The sequence below is a fragment of the Falco cherrug genome, chromosome 1, assembly GCF_023634085.1.
Source record: "Falco cherrug isolate bFalChe1 chromosome 1, bFalChe1.pri, whole genome shotgun sequence".
Lineage (NCBI taxonomy): Eukaryota > Metazoa > Chordata > Aves > Falconiformes > Falconidae > Falco > Falco cherrug.
The window spans coordinates 88,256,390-88,272,589 of NC_073697.1; the positions used below are offsets into that span (position 1 = coordinate 88,256,390).

At 38.6% G+C, this 16,200-nt stretch overlaps 1 protein-coding gene across 4 annotated transcripts in view; it reads right to left on the minus strand.

The window, feature by feature from the left end:
- Positions 1-2,789: 2,789 nt before the first annotated feature.
- Positions 2,790-16,200, minus strand: part of PPM1F (protein phosphatase, Mg2+/Mn2+ dependent 1F) — a 28,119-nt gene continuing 14,708 nt past the window's right edge. For 2 of the 4 annotated variants that reach the window (XM_055704298.1, XM_055704309.1), the window contains exons 3-7: positions 15,767-15,966; positions 14,942-15,130; positions 13,633-13,776; positions 12,570-12,663; positions 2,790-11,439 (exon numbers count right to left, since the gene is read on the minus strand). In XM_055704298.1, coding sequence (XP_055560273.1) covers positions 11,066-11,439; positions 12,570-12,663; positions 13,633-13,776; positions 14,942-15,130; positions 15,767-15,966 — 1,001 coding nt within the window. In that variant the 3' untranslated portion in view covers positions 2,790-11,065. The remainder of the gene's footprint in view (positions 11,440-12,569; positions 12,664-13,632; positions 13,777-14,941; positions 15,131-15,766; positions 15,967-16,200) is intronic. The other 2 variants (XM_055704312.1, XM_055704304.1) reach the window with 2 other exon arrangements.

The following is a 16,200-nucleotide window of genomic DNA, read 5'->3' on the forward strand; positions in this document are numbered from 1 at the left end:
TTTGTTTTACTGTATGCCTCAAGCATACAATGAACTCTTGTATAAAATGAGCAGGTTTATGTTTGTCAAGGCACGTTCAAAATATTTCTTTCCAAGAGCTACTTCTATTTGAAGGCTAGATAACAGCTGCACCATTTAAACATTTAAATATTTTCTCATTCTAATGAGAACTTAAGATTCCTTCCAAACAGCTCAACATAAAAACGTGAGAATGTGGCAAACCCAAACTTCAAAACATTTTAAGTCTGGTTAAAAAAGGACAACAACCAAAAGCAAAATGCAAGTATCGAAAAGCATCTAACAAGACATTCACAATTAGCTGTAGTCCAACAGGTAATAGATTCTGCTAGATGTCCAAAACAGAAAAGTTCAAGAACAGCTTAACACTTTGGAGAAAAAAAAAAAGGGATGTTGACTATAGGATATCTGCACAGTGACATATGCAAAACTGCATTATCAGTTTGGTGAAACAGGTAAATATCCATTATAGTCTCCACACAATCCGCAAGCAACTTTCTGCATGACATTCAAGGTCACGCTTGATTTCTTAAAAGAAAAAAAAGTAACATGAAAGCCTGTAATCTACATTAGTGCTACTTGAATAGCAAACTTTATCTAGATGCAGAGAATGTTTTGTCTGGCCCTCCACAAAGAGCAGGGACATGTGAAGTCTGCATTACTAGAAGAAAGGCCGATATTCTTACAAGTTCTCCCAGGCTCTGAAGAAGCACTTCTGCTCACTCCATTTCCCAGGTGTAAAGGACAGGCATTTCCAGACTGACCTGGTGGAGCTGAAGAATTAATTTCTGTATAGCAGCCTCCAGGAAAGTTTCAATGGAACCAACAAATCCTAGTTAAGGTAAACTGAGCAGCTCTACGTGATTTATAGCCCTCATTTGTGTTGTTACAGTCACTAATTCAGGCTAAAACAAACATCTGCCTCATCACTGCTGTTATTTCATTACTTTCTATAGTCTAGGAAATAAGTGGCTACAGATTCTACAGCACATTGTCCGCAAATACATCAAACGGGGGTGGTTAAACAGGACATGAAGATTTCTTATTTCTTGCTCAAACAGTTGAGGTGGATAATGCTTCTGTGTCACAAACCCCATCAATGGCATCAAAGTTTAATGTCAAGTAGCTTTAAATCAAAGTTTTACACTCATTTCCACAGGCTTATTGATTGCTTCTTGCTCAAACCCACCAGCAACAGAGACCGCAGATGAGTGATAATCACAGAGCAGAAGGTTGGCTGTGAGCCCCATGCTCAACATGGTCTACTGGAGATCTGCTAGATGAAAAAGAACACATTCATCAGTAAGATAGCACAGCCAACAAGAATCAGCAACGTCTCAGTTTCACCTCCTACTAATCAAAAGGAGACAGTAAAGTCAATGCTGAGCACCAGCAAGGAGAAACAACAGTGATGTCCAGTCCTTTTCTCAAATGCAGCTGGAATGGGCTCAGATCTATAGGAAGATGGCACCCTTCGTTAGGAGGTACCAAAGATGCCTACAAGACACTAAAGTGGTTTTGTTCAGCTCTGTGTGATCAGCACAGAGTAGCTGCAGTAGCCTTGGAGTGTAGAGTTACCTGGATGATGGATTCCTGTAGTTGCTTTACATGATCATGAAAGAACAGCAGCAGTTAGTTGTTGCTTATGCTCCTTCGTGAGCATAACCTAACTTCTAAGTTCCCTAACTGCTGCTAAACCTAAGTCAGACAAATCCCCAACCTTTTCTGAGAATTTGTTACTTTTCTAGAGGTTATTACAAGTGAGTTTTCACCCCTGGAATTCCTACTGTTAAAAAAACCCAAACCCACCACCAAACCCAGAAAACATTTAGAACTATGAAATGAAAGCTATTTTCAAGAGATTTGAAGTTTTACCTGAAGTAGGTTCAAGTATGCCCACAACATGTTGAGCAGAATCTACCTGATGACTGATTACAGTTATCTTTATTTTTGTATTTCAAGAAATATTTTATCTGCTTCCTTCTGATGCAGCACCCTGGGCTCTTCCTAGAGTTTTATAGTTCTTCTTCACTAGGATAAATACAATAGCATTTTGACAAACCACCTAAAAGACTGCATCTCTGAGACCCCCAAGACTGTTAAAGCTTACTTTTTTCAGGTCTCTTATCTCTGTCCTGCTCTCCTTACATCTTCCTTTCCTGAGGATAGGAACACCAGCACTTCAGAAACAATCACAGAAAAAGAAAGATTAGTTTAGCTTCCAAGCCATACTTAAATTTTGAAAGTTAACATCTTTCTCAAAACTTCCCCTGTATTCTGCAGTAAATTAACCCTAACATACTCCAAGAATTCACTGTCCAGCCTCCCACTTCGGCAGTTAAAGATCACTTCTTTAGTAAGTATTCAAGTGAACAACAAATTGTCATGATCTCTGCTGCAATAGGGTCTTTCAGATCACTATCCCATTACTGTAAGACATTAGATCATACACCTAACTTAACCTGCATTATTACTTTTCCTAGCTGGTAAAAAGAATAAAAGAAAACGAAGATCAAATCAATGAATTAGAGGTACACAGTCCATTTCTAAGATGGCTTTAAGTGACATCATCTTTTAAAGTAAGCATGCTGTGTGATCCCAAGATTGTCTCCTTCTAGTGCTTCCACTGGTCTCTTCCCAGAAAGGCCCTATGGAAGAAGGTAAGATTTGGTGACAGGGTAACCACTCAAAGATGTGTAATATGACCACCGTGGATCCAGCTACTTGGAAGTATTAGAATGAAAAATACATTTAAGAGAAGAAACAAGCAATACTTCGAATCACAATACTTTATTAATACTTCAGAAACATCAGATCATACAGTGGAGAGTTCTCCCCACCTGTTCCCAATCACTGCTTTGAAACAACTTCTTGCAATATGCAAACAGATACATGAGGCACCGTGTGAATACAAAAGTGACAATAAAAAAAACCAAACCAACAATGAAACCTCATGCAATACATACATATATATATATATATAAAAATATGGTAATGTAGCATAATACACACGAGCACTATTAGAACAATCCATGTAAATGAATGTACAATATGCATAGCATTTAAGGATCAATGACAACAGGTTTCTGACCTGTGCACAAAACCAGTCAGCTTAAATAAGAGTTTTAAGATACTAGATAACTGGTTAAGCCACAGCTTATAAAACCTGCTGTACTGCAGCTTTTCTGCTCAGGGTCACAAGTGCAGATTAGCATACAAAATAAATAAGGACTAAGATTCTACAACACTTGGCTAACAGCTCCTATTTCAAAGTCACTGGCCCTCTTACTTTCATTCAAGGTTCGTTAGCCAACACAGTGGCAAGAAATGTGCCTAAAGCAACAGTTCTGCTCTTGTACTATTTTAATACTGATAAGAACACATATTTTTAAGTCAGCAGGAGTAGTTACAGAAGTCTAACTTACCACTAAGTAAGTACAGGATTGAAGATACTGTACAGAGCAGACACTGAAGAGTTACACTGACTGAGAGGTTGATTAGCCATGGGGTATGCTGCAGTTACCAACCTGCCTGTTCCGTCAGCTAGGGCAAGAAAGAGAAAGAACTGAAGCGGTAAAGAAAGTTAGAAAGCCCCCCCCCCTTCTAAACAGTGCAAATGTCTGAACACACAAACTGCAGGAACAAGGAAATACAGAGAAAAGACTCTTTCTGAAGTCCTGTATTCAGGACGAGAGCTACTGTTACCTGAAATAAGCTTAAGTATTCCTGCAGAATAACATGCAAATAACAGGGTTTTCTTCTTACACATCCAATACTGGTCAATGCCAAAGACACAACAGTTGTTGTAATCTCTTATCTTCCTAGCTGACATGGTACTTTCTACACTCACGGTGTTGCAGACCTCCAACTCCAAAGATCAGATCACATTCACTGAGAACACAGATGAAATTGAAATTATAAAGTGGCAACTAAACTGACTTAAGAGCTAATGGAGCTTACAGTCTAAGAGCAGCATTTTGGGGAGGGGGGATGACAATGTAAAAGGACATAAAAGATAGAAGAAAATTGGGAAGAGAGTAAGAAGGAGACAGAACAGGACTGACTTTCAGAAAAGGTATTTCAAAGTACTTAATTTTAAAACTTTACACTGGCCTTTTTTTGCCAGTATGAAGTTTTAACCCCCAATAAAACAAACATCTTGCTATTATTAAACCCAATGAAAAGGAAAAAAAAAAAAAAGGAAAAAAAGGGGAGAGGGAGGAGAAAGCAGCCTTAATCATCCAGTATTAAGCAGAATGCCTTTTAACAAAGTTAGAAGGGGCAACATGAAAAAGAGGAAGTCATAGTATTTCACTGCCCTGAGAAGGTCCCCATTGGATCTCTCTAGTTTCCCAGCAATTATCTCTTCATCCTTAGACATCCAAAAGGAACCATTACTCATTAGATAAAAGGATAAATACTTCCTGCAGGGAGCGATGGTCACACCTTCCAGCTGTTCGCCGAAGTGACAAACCTTCCACATGCCACACAAATGATAATGAACTTCAAGAAGATCCGCTAGATCAGGGAAGACTGATGTTCTTGTGTGTGGAAATCCAGAACCATTTAATCATTAGTTAAGTCCAGTACTTGCTATATTAATATCTCCTGGAAATTAGTAATCGGGCGTAATACTTGAGAGAAAATTCAATAATCATAATCTAACTGGTTACAAAGCCCAGATACATTCAGCTCCTTAGAAAGTTAAATATATCTTCTCTCTTCAGACTAAAAAGCACATAACAACAAGACATAAAACCCTGACTGAGAGGAGTTTGTTAACAAAATAAAGCAGACATTACAAAGCAGCCAAATTCATTTGCTTAAAACAGTGATTTTCAGCTGACAGTGCACTGCCAACTCTTCTAGGTTGCTTTTTTTCATACCATTGTTTGCATTCCAAGAAGCTTGAAAAAATTTCTTATTGATTTTGTCCTCTTCTGTTTGACAAAAGCTGCATCTTGCTGAATTTTCTATGCTGCCAACACAGCTGTCTTTTGTTTATTTTTGTGTGCACCAGCAGCCGCATGCACAGCTTGGAAAACACATTAAACTAGCAACATTGATCAGTTTGTGGGGAAGTCTTGTGTGAGTGTTCAGGTTCTGATGGGTCACACCAAAATAAAGGTTTAAGTGATTCTCTCTAACATTTTGGTTTCCTGTTCTATTCAGATAAGGTTATTGCAAGAGCCTACCAGTCCATTTTAAGGTAGTATTTTAAGAAGGTCTATGACAGATAAGTGTTCAGGTCCAGACTCTCCCTCATCTCTCCATTCGATTACTCCTCAGATGACATGACTGATACCACTAAAAATAACTTTAGATAAAGTAAAATCCAGTAAATGTATTACAAACAATCAAAACATACGCAGAAAGCGGCTGGCTTAGCTCTTAGAACTGTCAATGCTTCAAAGCAAATGCTCAAGAGGGCTGGCTGTTTTAGTGGGCTCCATTTAGGAAAGCAGGGAGGACTAGCCCCTTGGTTTTGGTGCTGTCAGTTTTGGAAGGTTATGACTACCCTTGGCAGAAAGCCCATTGTTTTCCAGCCCAACTATTCAAATGCGATCAGACCTGCTAGAAACGTGTGCTCATAGAGCATACATCACTTAGCGTACATTGGCAAGTTTTGCACTCATTTGAAAGCTCATTTTTCTCCCTCTCCAACCCTTCCTGAATGACACTTTGTCCATCAGGAGTTGTTTGCTCCTCAGAAAGGGGGAATGGACTATTGCTTCCTAGTAGGATTTTGTCTGATGGCACAGGCCCAGTTGTAAAAGGGACAGAAAAAGAAGTAAGCAGGGAAATTTAATTCAGGCTTAACTAGAGCTAAATTACATATGAATCATCTGCAATCTGCTCTGTTGTGGCTAACATCCCCCCGCCTTCTCCCTAAAGCATTTGCTTGATACTTCAGTACTATAAGAACAGAAATAGACATATCTGGTGCTGTGCATTAAGTACCTGCATCCACAAGAGTATGAGTAATTTAACCAACAGAGTCTCACTTACACAAGAGTGGAGCTGCAATCTGAATTTATACTTCAAGCAGCTCAATTGTCTATGGCCTTTACAGTTTAAGAGTTTTTTGTGCAGTGCCATTTAGAAGTACCTGTGTTCCTCAGCCACTTGTTTTGGAAGCACCTTTTTGTTAAGTTTTTAAAGGATTGCCTGGGAGGGAAGTTTTAACCCCAAACAGCTGCTTTAAGCTGTCAACCCAAAATGGGTTTTCCAGTGCAGACAGCCAACTTATCTCCAGAATTCAGAAAGCAAGAGAAGCACTTTTCCCAACAGCCAACAAAAATATGGAAATTTTAGTGGCTTTTCATGAAAGCTAATAGCAGTGGAAATGCTTTTAAAAAGAGCAGTATCTCATCTGACTTTGAATTCAGATAAGTGTCTATTAAATGCTATTAAAGTCATCACTGTGATTAACACTATTCAACTGCCAACTCTGCTGTAACCACTCCGTGCCCAATTACTCATCTTCTGAGAGCTCACCAGCCGTATCGATTCATTAACACACTTCATGGCATTTACTCATGGCAGCAGTTGCACGGTGACCAGTAACTGCATATACTGAATGCTCCCTCTTAGCACTACCTTACACATAAGGATGCTTAGAAAAACCCATTTAGCATCATTAGCTTCCAAGACAGTGTTGAGGGGTCACAGTAAGTCACCTCGGATGCTTTTACTGTGATTCCTTCCTTGGCTGTTTGAAGACAGCTACCACATCTGAGTTTTGCCTTTTTAATGGGTGTGTTTCCAATCCTTTCAAGCACTGGTATTTCACTCGAAAGAACTGACATTTGTAGCTCTATTTTCCAGCCCACTTCCATTTTAAAATAGGCATTAATAATACTTAAATGCATTCCTGTCTCTCTCTTTCACTCCTCCATCACTCAGAGGGTGGATTTTACTTAATCTCCCTCTGTTCTAAAAATTTTCCTGCATTTCTGTCCTCTGTATTCTCAAAAAAAACCCACCCAAACCAAGCCCCCAACAAACATAATTTGTAAAACTGTAATCTTGTCTATGTCAGACCCAGAAGACTTCACTGTCTTAGGTGTGTTTCTTCGTAGGAGAGGGTGGGACAGGGAAGGGAAAGAAAGACAGAAGTACGAATTAGCCATAAGCAAAAGAGATGCTGGATACCCACTACGCAGCATGACTAAAGCTAGTTTTCAACCAAACACAATAAGAATTTAAGTGTGTTCTGTTTTAAAAATGCAGGCTCCTTTAAAGAGCAATTTTTCTGATGCTGGATGTTAAAAATACAGCAGCAAACATTCATTTGGAGTCTAATAAAATATGAAAACACTTTTATTTTTCATTGAACATTTGCCTTGAATCCTCAGCTAACTTCTGCAGCTTCAAGGATTTTGGCTAGACTCAAGAATTTCGTTGCAGATCCATCAGGAAAGACAACAAGGAAACAAGCAAATTAGTTAATTTGTCATTAGTCAATTTGACATTGGTGGACAAGTGTTAGTATATTGGAGATGACACTGGGAAGGCCCAGAGAGGTGAGAGCATTCTCTCACCCAAACTACATACTATTTTTAACCAAAGGAGGGCAGGAAAACAGAACAAAACAGCCAACACCAGAAATCCAAGAAGTTTTAAAAGGAGAGATATAAGAAAAGCTAATGTAGCAGATTAGTACTGCAAATTCAAAACCTAACACCGTTCCATATTTTGAACTACACAGTTTAACTTCATACCTTCTGCTAGAGCTCCTGTCCCTCTCTCCTCACCACTCATACTAGTGGCACATCTTACAACAGTATTATGCATTATAACTGGTGGCTTCTAAAAGTGGTATCAAAGTCACAAGTGAAAAAAAGTTGGAGGTTGCCTGGTCATCCCAAGAGAAGACCATCCTGATGACCATTTTCAGTAGAATTTTAGAAGCGCACTTCCAAAATCCATACTTGCATTCTGTGTCACGCTTTCATTGCTGATTTAACATCAAATTAAAATGTTGATTTTTCAGTGGTTTTTTTTTTAAAAAAAAAAGACAGACATTTCCGTAGGTTATGATCAGGCTGTCAAGAATAGATGAGACATCTCCAAAACCAACCTTCCTCCCAAATAGTATTTGGAATTTTACTGTAGACTACACATTAAGACTTACTTATTCCACTGACAGGATACAAACTGCCATTTTTGACCCAATTACAACTCCTATAGACCCAACCAGACCTTTCAAAGCTAGTAAGAAGTTTCTGAAATCTGTATGAGTTCCCAAAGACTGTTCCTATCCACTCACATCTGAAAATGAGGCACTAGGTCATTCTGAATGAAAACATCTATATAAGGGAACAGCTTCTCAGAATGCAGAATTTATTCCCTAGAGCACAGCTTAAGAATTAAAATATTTGATTACCACAGACAGGATTCTAAAAGCCCATTTCACTTAGATCCCATTAAAAAAAAAGAAATCTATCATATTTTGAAACAAAAAAGGATATTCTCAGATAGCTATAAGTATCCATTGAAAGACCTAAGACCTTTTCCTCTGTAAGGGAAATCTGCCCCAAAAAGTTTGAAATAAAAGGATCATTACAAAGAGTTTGGCTTGTTCACCTTCAATGTTTCAGGAAATTTGGCAAGTTTCAGAAATTAAACCATACTATGAAACCAAACTTACCAACATTTCACATCTCCCTTCATGAATACAATAGCTTCTCCCTCTCCTGATAAACCTCAGATAACAGTGAGAACATTAATGAGAACTATTTCCAAGACACCAAGAGGCACTAGTGGTCATCAGAATTTAGCATAACACTGAATATCTGGGTTAGAAATTAAAGAGATAGGAGATGGTAAATCCAAAGGTATTACAACTGAAGTCTAAAGGTGTCCTTAGCTCAGGTAGGTTCACTACAAAAATTACTACCTACCCTACCAGCGTGCCATCACAGAAAGCCTTGCCCACGTTATTTTAGGACAGCAAAATGCAGGATGGAAAAGTGCTTGCAACCTTCTCAGAGGAAAAGCTCCTGTTGTTGCCCAGCAAACAAGGAAGCCACTGTCCAAGTTGCTATGTAATGAGATGGTAGCTCACCGAGGTGTTTCTCTGTTAAACCCTACAATCATCCACACTAATCCAGCAAAATACTCAAGTCGCTCAGGTAACTGCACTGCCCCACACAGCTAAAGATTCAGAGACACTACGAACATGAACTGTGCTGCTCTGTTCTTCCATTTAGCCATTTCAACTCTTCTACCTAAATTTCCTCCCGAAGCAACATTAATGTTCAACACATTTTAATCAACAGGACTGACATATTGCAACGCCATGTGCTTCTAAATTAGGCATACAATCTTGCTGCCAGATGTAAAGTACTTTTTGTTTAGATACAGAAATTACTAACACATTTACCATTGAGCCTTCAGATCTTGTTGAGTCCTGCTAGCCAGGCAAGACAAAACACAACCAGAGGCTCCAGCATGTAATGGATCTAACAGTCGCACAACAACCTACACATTCATTAAAATTCTTTCATCCTCACCTTAGCTTCACATCTCCTTAGAAAGTTATTTAGGCCCCAAAAGTTCATGAAGTATGGCCAAATTAACCATCTATTAATCAAAAACTATTACCAAACTGTTTCTAGTTTGTTTTATGAAATTTTCTTGTGAAGGTCAGAAGTGTATTTGTTTTTAATGAAAGTCGTAACAAATCAGACCATTACTTTATGATTAACTAACCAGAGCTTTTTGCATGGAGCAGGGGGTAAGTCACAGTAAGTATTGTGAAGCTTTTACTACAAGCCACAAGTTCTGGCAACAATGAAAGAGATGTTTTCCTGAAACCTAGTTCCCACTAAAATAATTCACAAAAATGAAACATTTAAGTGCATTAAACATTAGTATTAATGAAATAAAAAAGGTCACATTTTAAAAATGTTATAAACTGGCTCACCAGAATATGACAAGAAGCCAGCAATCCTTGGGTGAAATATTTAAGGCACTTGAGGGTTGTCAGTTTTTAAAACCAGATAATAAAGACACAGCCACTTTAAAACTCTAATTTAAATAAAAACCACAATGAAAAAAAGTAACACTGCAAAAAATGCCTCCAACTGTACAGTTCAGTAAATAAACAAATAAACACTCAGAATAAAAATAAAATCCTCATTTGTTATAGTACACAAAGAAGTGGCAGAAAGAGCAGATTTAACTGCTACAGCACACATACTTTAAAGATCTCCCTCAAATACAACAATAAGGGTCCTTTCTTCTCAGCCAAACAGCCAATAAAGTGTGTTTGTTAGGGAGAAATAATCCAGTGCAGTTGAATATTGGATTCCAGTTTATAAACCAGAGCATCACAGAAAGCAGCCAATTTTGTATTTGCCTGGGATATCTCCAGTTTGCTTTCTTGCTCTTTTTCTGGAGCATTCAGTTTCATTTTCTCCTCTCCATACACAAAAAATTAAATGTCTCCGAATAAAGAGACCACATCATTCTTGTAATATCATCTTTGGTACAAAACAAAAGCAACTTACATAGCATAATGTTGTAACCCACCCAGTCTCTTGCACACCAAGCCTGTCCCTACAGACCACACACAGCAACAAGCTTTTCTGTGATAGTGACAGCTCCTCTCCTCCCAATCTCCAAAGTAACATCACAAGCAAATACAACATACAACACTCTTTTTAAGCGCTAATTTAGATTTTCACTCAGAATTCACAAACAGGTATCCTCACCCATTAGTTTATACATACTATGGTTTCTTACCACTTCCAGAGCAGAGAGATATGACCAGCAGCCCTGAGACACACTTTAGAATTCTGCTCCCAGAGACGATAGAGCTGTACAAATCTCCACATCTGCTCACAGTTTTTTGAAGGGAGAGGGAAGGAAGGAAAAGACAAATGAGAACTCAGTAAAAGCAGTCTTGCCTTTCTATTAAATGTTTGTCCATTTGTCATTTTTCTCCTGATACATTTTGCCTATTGTATTAGAGGCTTCTTCAGTGGAAGGCAGCTCCTTACGTGAACTTACTTGAACGCTCTGGATTAAGCAGATTTTGTCACTGTGTGGCTGCTGCCTCACAGCTGAGGAAATTAAAGGGTGAGCTCCGAACATCATCACCAGCCCCAAGGCTCTTAGGGTCTTTGAGACAGTCTGCCAAGATGTCCTGAGGATCCCTCAAGAACACCACTAGAACAGTGATGTTATCACTGGATCCGTTTTCCTTTGCAGCAGCCACCAGTCTCTCTGCTGCTTTGAGACCCACTCCTTTGGTTTGCATTAAATGATCTAGGACCAAGTCTACAACCTCAGATGGCTTGATAGCATCAAAGAATCCATCACAGGCTAGGAGCAAGTAATCTTCAGAACCAGTCAGCTCAAACGAATCTCCATCTGCATCACCAGAGATATAGGGTTTCTGACATATGTCACCTAAAACAAGCAATCAAAAGAAAGGCTTTAGTACTTCAAATGTCAACAGTTACTTCTTCACCCACCAATTGGTTTTTTCCGTACTCAGGGACAGCCAGGTCATATTCCAGAGGTACCTGATGCACAGTAAGAATAGTGAAAAGCTATGTAATAAGCATGGAAGGCCTTTTTTTCTTTATAAACACTTGGAACCTACCTAAATCAAATGGGTTTCTAAGGAGTTACTCTAATTCACACTTTCCTAATTTTGCAGGGAAACTAAGAAAATTATTTTGAAATTTTTTCTCTCTGAAATATATCTGTGCCAGGAGGTAGCCAGGCTTTCGTTTTGCATGGATGCCTCTTGTACAGCCTTCAGAATGCTATGAAAATAAGATTTTTCTTAGCTATCCAGATATACAGCACAATGCCATAAGAATCTCCTCATTGTGTTTAGTTCATCAGTTTCATATGGGCACACCTATTAAACACGGGCTGCTATTGATCCAAATTATTATACATTTGTATAATACTATTTGCTTCCACTCATGCATTACAGTTATCTACTGTACTTACCCAGGGTCTTTTCTCTTTTTGCCCTTAATCTTATTTAATAAGATTCTGAAAAATTACAATTAAAATGACCTAACTTGCTGGCTATGTGTGATTCAAAGGAGCAATCTGCAATCTGATTTAAGTACTGCAGTCAGGAGAAAGATATACTAAAGTGGAGGGAAAAAAAGCCACAAAGCAGAAATTCAGACACATAAAGAAGGCTAAACGAACATCTGTCACTTCCTCCACCTTTACAAATTAAATGCTCCACATTTGTTAAGCTACTGTAGAACACAACAGTATCAGAGACATTTACAAAAACCAGAAGATTTAGAAATATAAAAGAATTAGGACTTTCATGGCTAGTATGTAAAATAAAACAATATTCTATGCTTATGGTAAAACCAGTAAGATTATACAGCTTGCAAACTACGCAAGTGATATACCTGTAAGCTAGCCTTATGGCAAAGACAATGAGTGGTTTACTATTTGGTCGATGCTAAGCAAAACTGCATTCACAGTAAACATACAGTCTCAGGTGGGGTGTTTCAATCAAATTTAATATGAACTATACCAATTTTGATGGTTTATCTTACCAATTGCTCTGGAAACAGCCAAGGTACCATTAACCCGCCAGCAGTCCATATAGGTTACACAACCACCCAGAGTCTCAATACGTGCTCTCTCATCCTGAAAGAGAGAAGAATACAATTTTTATACTGAAAGCCTTCCCATGGCTTACTGACCTTGCCGTTACCCAGTCGAGGGGAAAAAAAAGACAAAAGTAAAAACTAAGAGCTGTGTCAGCTTCTGTATTTATACTATGAATATAGCAAACACACCTATCAGAATCTAGCTGGGAAACATGCTCCTAAGATTTCTGGATACAACCCACCTACTTCGCAACTGTACCACGGCTTGTCCACAAAACCACAAATTCTTGATTTTTTGTATCATGACGTTCTTTCCCATATAGATAGGTACCCTTTCCTGCCACTTCTTCTCATCCCATACAACAAGTGGGTAAATATGTAAATATTTGGAATGAAAAGCAAGATAACAAGACTATGTAGAAACAGTATTTGCATTGATCCTCCTTTAATTACTCAGTTATTACAAATATTCATGCTATGAAGGCAGAGTCATGCAATGCTATCTGAACTCACAAGATCCCCATCAAATTTCATTTAATAAAATATCTGGCTACACAATACACTTTAAGCCAGTTAAGCTAGTAGATTATCGTTAGCTTTTGAAAGATGGTATAGCATATTATGAAAGACTTGCATTATGCTAAGATTTTACAAAGCTGTAAGTCTCAAATTAATAAGTTAATTTGTAACAGGCAGTTTTAAATTCACACACATAAAAATCCCATGGAAGTCTTTAATTACTACAAATTTTGAAATGACAGTCTCAGTGGGAACTGAAGTCAGGACTACCAGTACCATCAGTACATTCAAGAGGGCACACCTGTAGGAATCACCTTTTCAAGACACAGGAGTGGATGGAAAAACCAGAAATTACCAATTCTCTGAATCCTACCATACAATATACGTAATTATGTAAAAAACCAAGCACTCAAGAAGGCTTGATTCCAAAACATTTCAAGAAAGATTCTGACAACACACATATCAGAGAAAATAAAGTCAGACTTACTTCTCTCTCTGGTTTGTGAGGTTCCATTAACGTCACAGCTTTTCCTTGCTGCACAAGCATTACCTGTGAGTCCCCTAGCCATGCTATGTGTAGCTTGTTTCCTACAATCAATGCAGATACACCTGTTGTACCACTCCGCAGCTTCTACAGAAGAAAACAGGTATGTTAGGTGAATATTCAACAAGCCCTACTAGGCTACATGGCAATATTATAAACCTAAGTTTAATCACACTTAAATGCAGCAGAGTAGATCTGCCAATCATAATTCAGGCACCTGAAAAAAAGGTACAAGATATCAGACAGACTTGAAAGAAACTATTTACATATTCTAACATGCAGATGGAGAATAATGCCTTTGTTATGTTCTTCCTTCTCTGCTATCAATTCCAAAACTGATCCAGGAAACTAAGACCTCTATTGTTCAAAACACAGAGACACACAGAAAAAAGGATCTGAATTTCAGTAGTATAAACATTTCACAAATACACACAGGTCTCCCCAGTCCCTTTCACACTCTCCACTCTGCTACTAGCAACTACAGACACCTTGCTCTGCATATAACCCATTATCCTTGGGTATTTAAATGAGGATGTCAACAAAGCAAGGAACCGAACTCTCCCAGATTCCCTGTAAAGATTATTGAGAGTCAGACCTCATGAAGATGCTGGTCCCTTTTTTTGTACCTCATTGACAGAAATGACGATATTGACAACAGACTTCCATATTCAGTTACTGCTACAATAAAAGAGTTCTCATTAAACTATATAATAAACCATCCTCCCATTACGTAGATTTGAAGAAAGGATGTTCATCATACCAACTGGATTGAAACCTGATCAATAAGTTTAATTAATTTAAGTCCTATTTAAATCACATAATATTTTTCATCTTACAACCACCTGTGACACTAGTGGCAGGACAAGAAAGAGGAAGACAGTGACTGTATTATCAGGAAGAGAGAGACATCTTTTCCAGGTAAGAGGTAGTACAACGGAACATCTAGAGGCTGCCTAATTTAGGCAAAGAGGCAGCAGAGTGTTCTCTTAAACAATTGGTATGTCAGGATCATTTAAACCACTTAACACTTCTTTTTAATCACTCATCTTGAACTTGCAAGCACTGTCATTTTGTTTTTCCTCAAAAAAAAAGAAATAATTTGATCAAAGAAAACCTTTACACGTAGCATAATTTCATAAAGAAGTCAGTGATTCAAAGAAACTGTACTGCCAGAATTTTCTAGATAATACCATGTTGTCCAACAGTTCTCAGTGTTATTTAAATACAATGGAATTAATCTCTACCCACTCACCTCTCTTTTGGCTTTGAAAAGAAACATTTCATCTGTCTTCTGGAAAGAGCATTTCAAGGCCTCAGCTGGATTCTTAACAATCTCTTTGTGTAGCCCAACATTTACATGTAAATGGGTTGCTGAATAATTGGCAGCATCCACTCCACCATGGCCGTCAAATACCGCAAAGTAAGCGCGATCAACGTCATCCTTTTGCGGGGAGGGGGAGAGAGAGGAAGACACATTCACGTTCAAAACCAAAACAGCTCACAGACTGGTACCAGCAAGCAAAGATTCTTTATTCTGGACTTTCTTCCATACAATACCACATAGGTAAGGGCAATTTAAGTCAGTTTACCATGTACAAAATGCATAAAATGGGCAATTTGCAGGGGAATTACTTTTCTTTCTTTGCTGCTAAGTCATTTAATATTCTTGAAAATAATCTGGGATTGAAACAGCAGACAGCTGATTACGTAGTCCCACTGCAGCTTCATTAATTGGTGCTTATACTTGTACAACTGCTGTTCTCCCCCCTTCTTTTCTTAATATATCTGCTACCTCAGTCACAAGAACGTTGTAATTCCAACAAGGTAACACCAGGTGAACCACCCATCACCCTGTATCACAACGTGAAACCCAAGGTCACAGGATCCTTCTGTATGAGGGCAGTGGTTAGCCCCTAGTGATCTGAGTCAGTAAGTCTTTGCCTCCAGCACAGATGTGATAAATAATCTGTGGCAACAAATTCTTACCATTTCACAGATGATCCATCATGAGGTCATTGTGTTCACAGGAATGCTGAAAAGCTAACAACCTGCCCTCCCCAATTCTGCCCAGACTTACTGATAAACCAAACAGCTGATTGAACTCTGGGAGCAGAACATGGCGGTCCTCCATTTTCCGGCGAGTGTTACGGATGGCGTGGATGGAAACAAGCAGGAATCGCTTCAGTGGTCTCAGTGGTGGCAGCTGCTTCTGCCACTCAAAGCAAACATCCCGAAGCTTGTTAAAGAAGCAGCGCTGCAATGACTCTCCATCCAGCACTGACAGACAAAGAGAAAAAAAAACCATTGTTGTGCACCCCATCTTCCTACACTACTCCATCTCTTGGCCTCTCTTTCCTTCAAGTCTCTTTCCGTAGAGCTACATACACACATTGTCTTTACAGGCTCTGTAAGAATTAAAATAGGCTCCTGAGAATAATGTGGAGACAAAGTGGCAATGGAAAATAATACAATACTAAGGATAAGAGCAGCTTCTTTACTTACTAGTTCTCT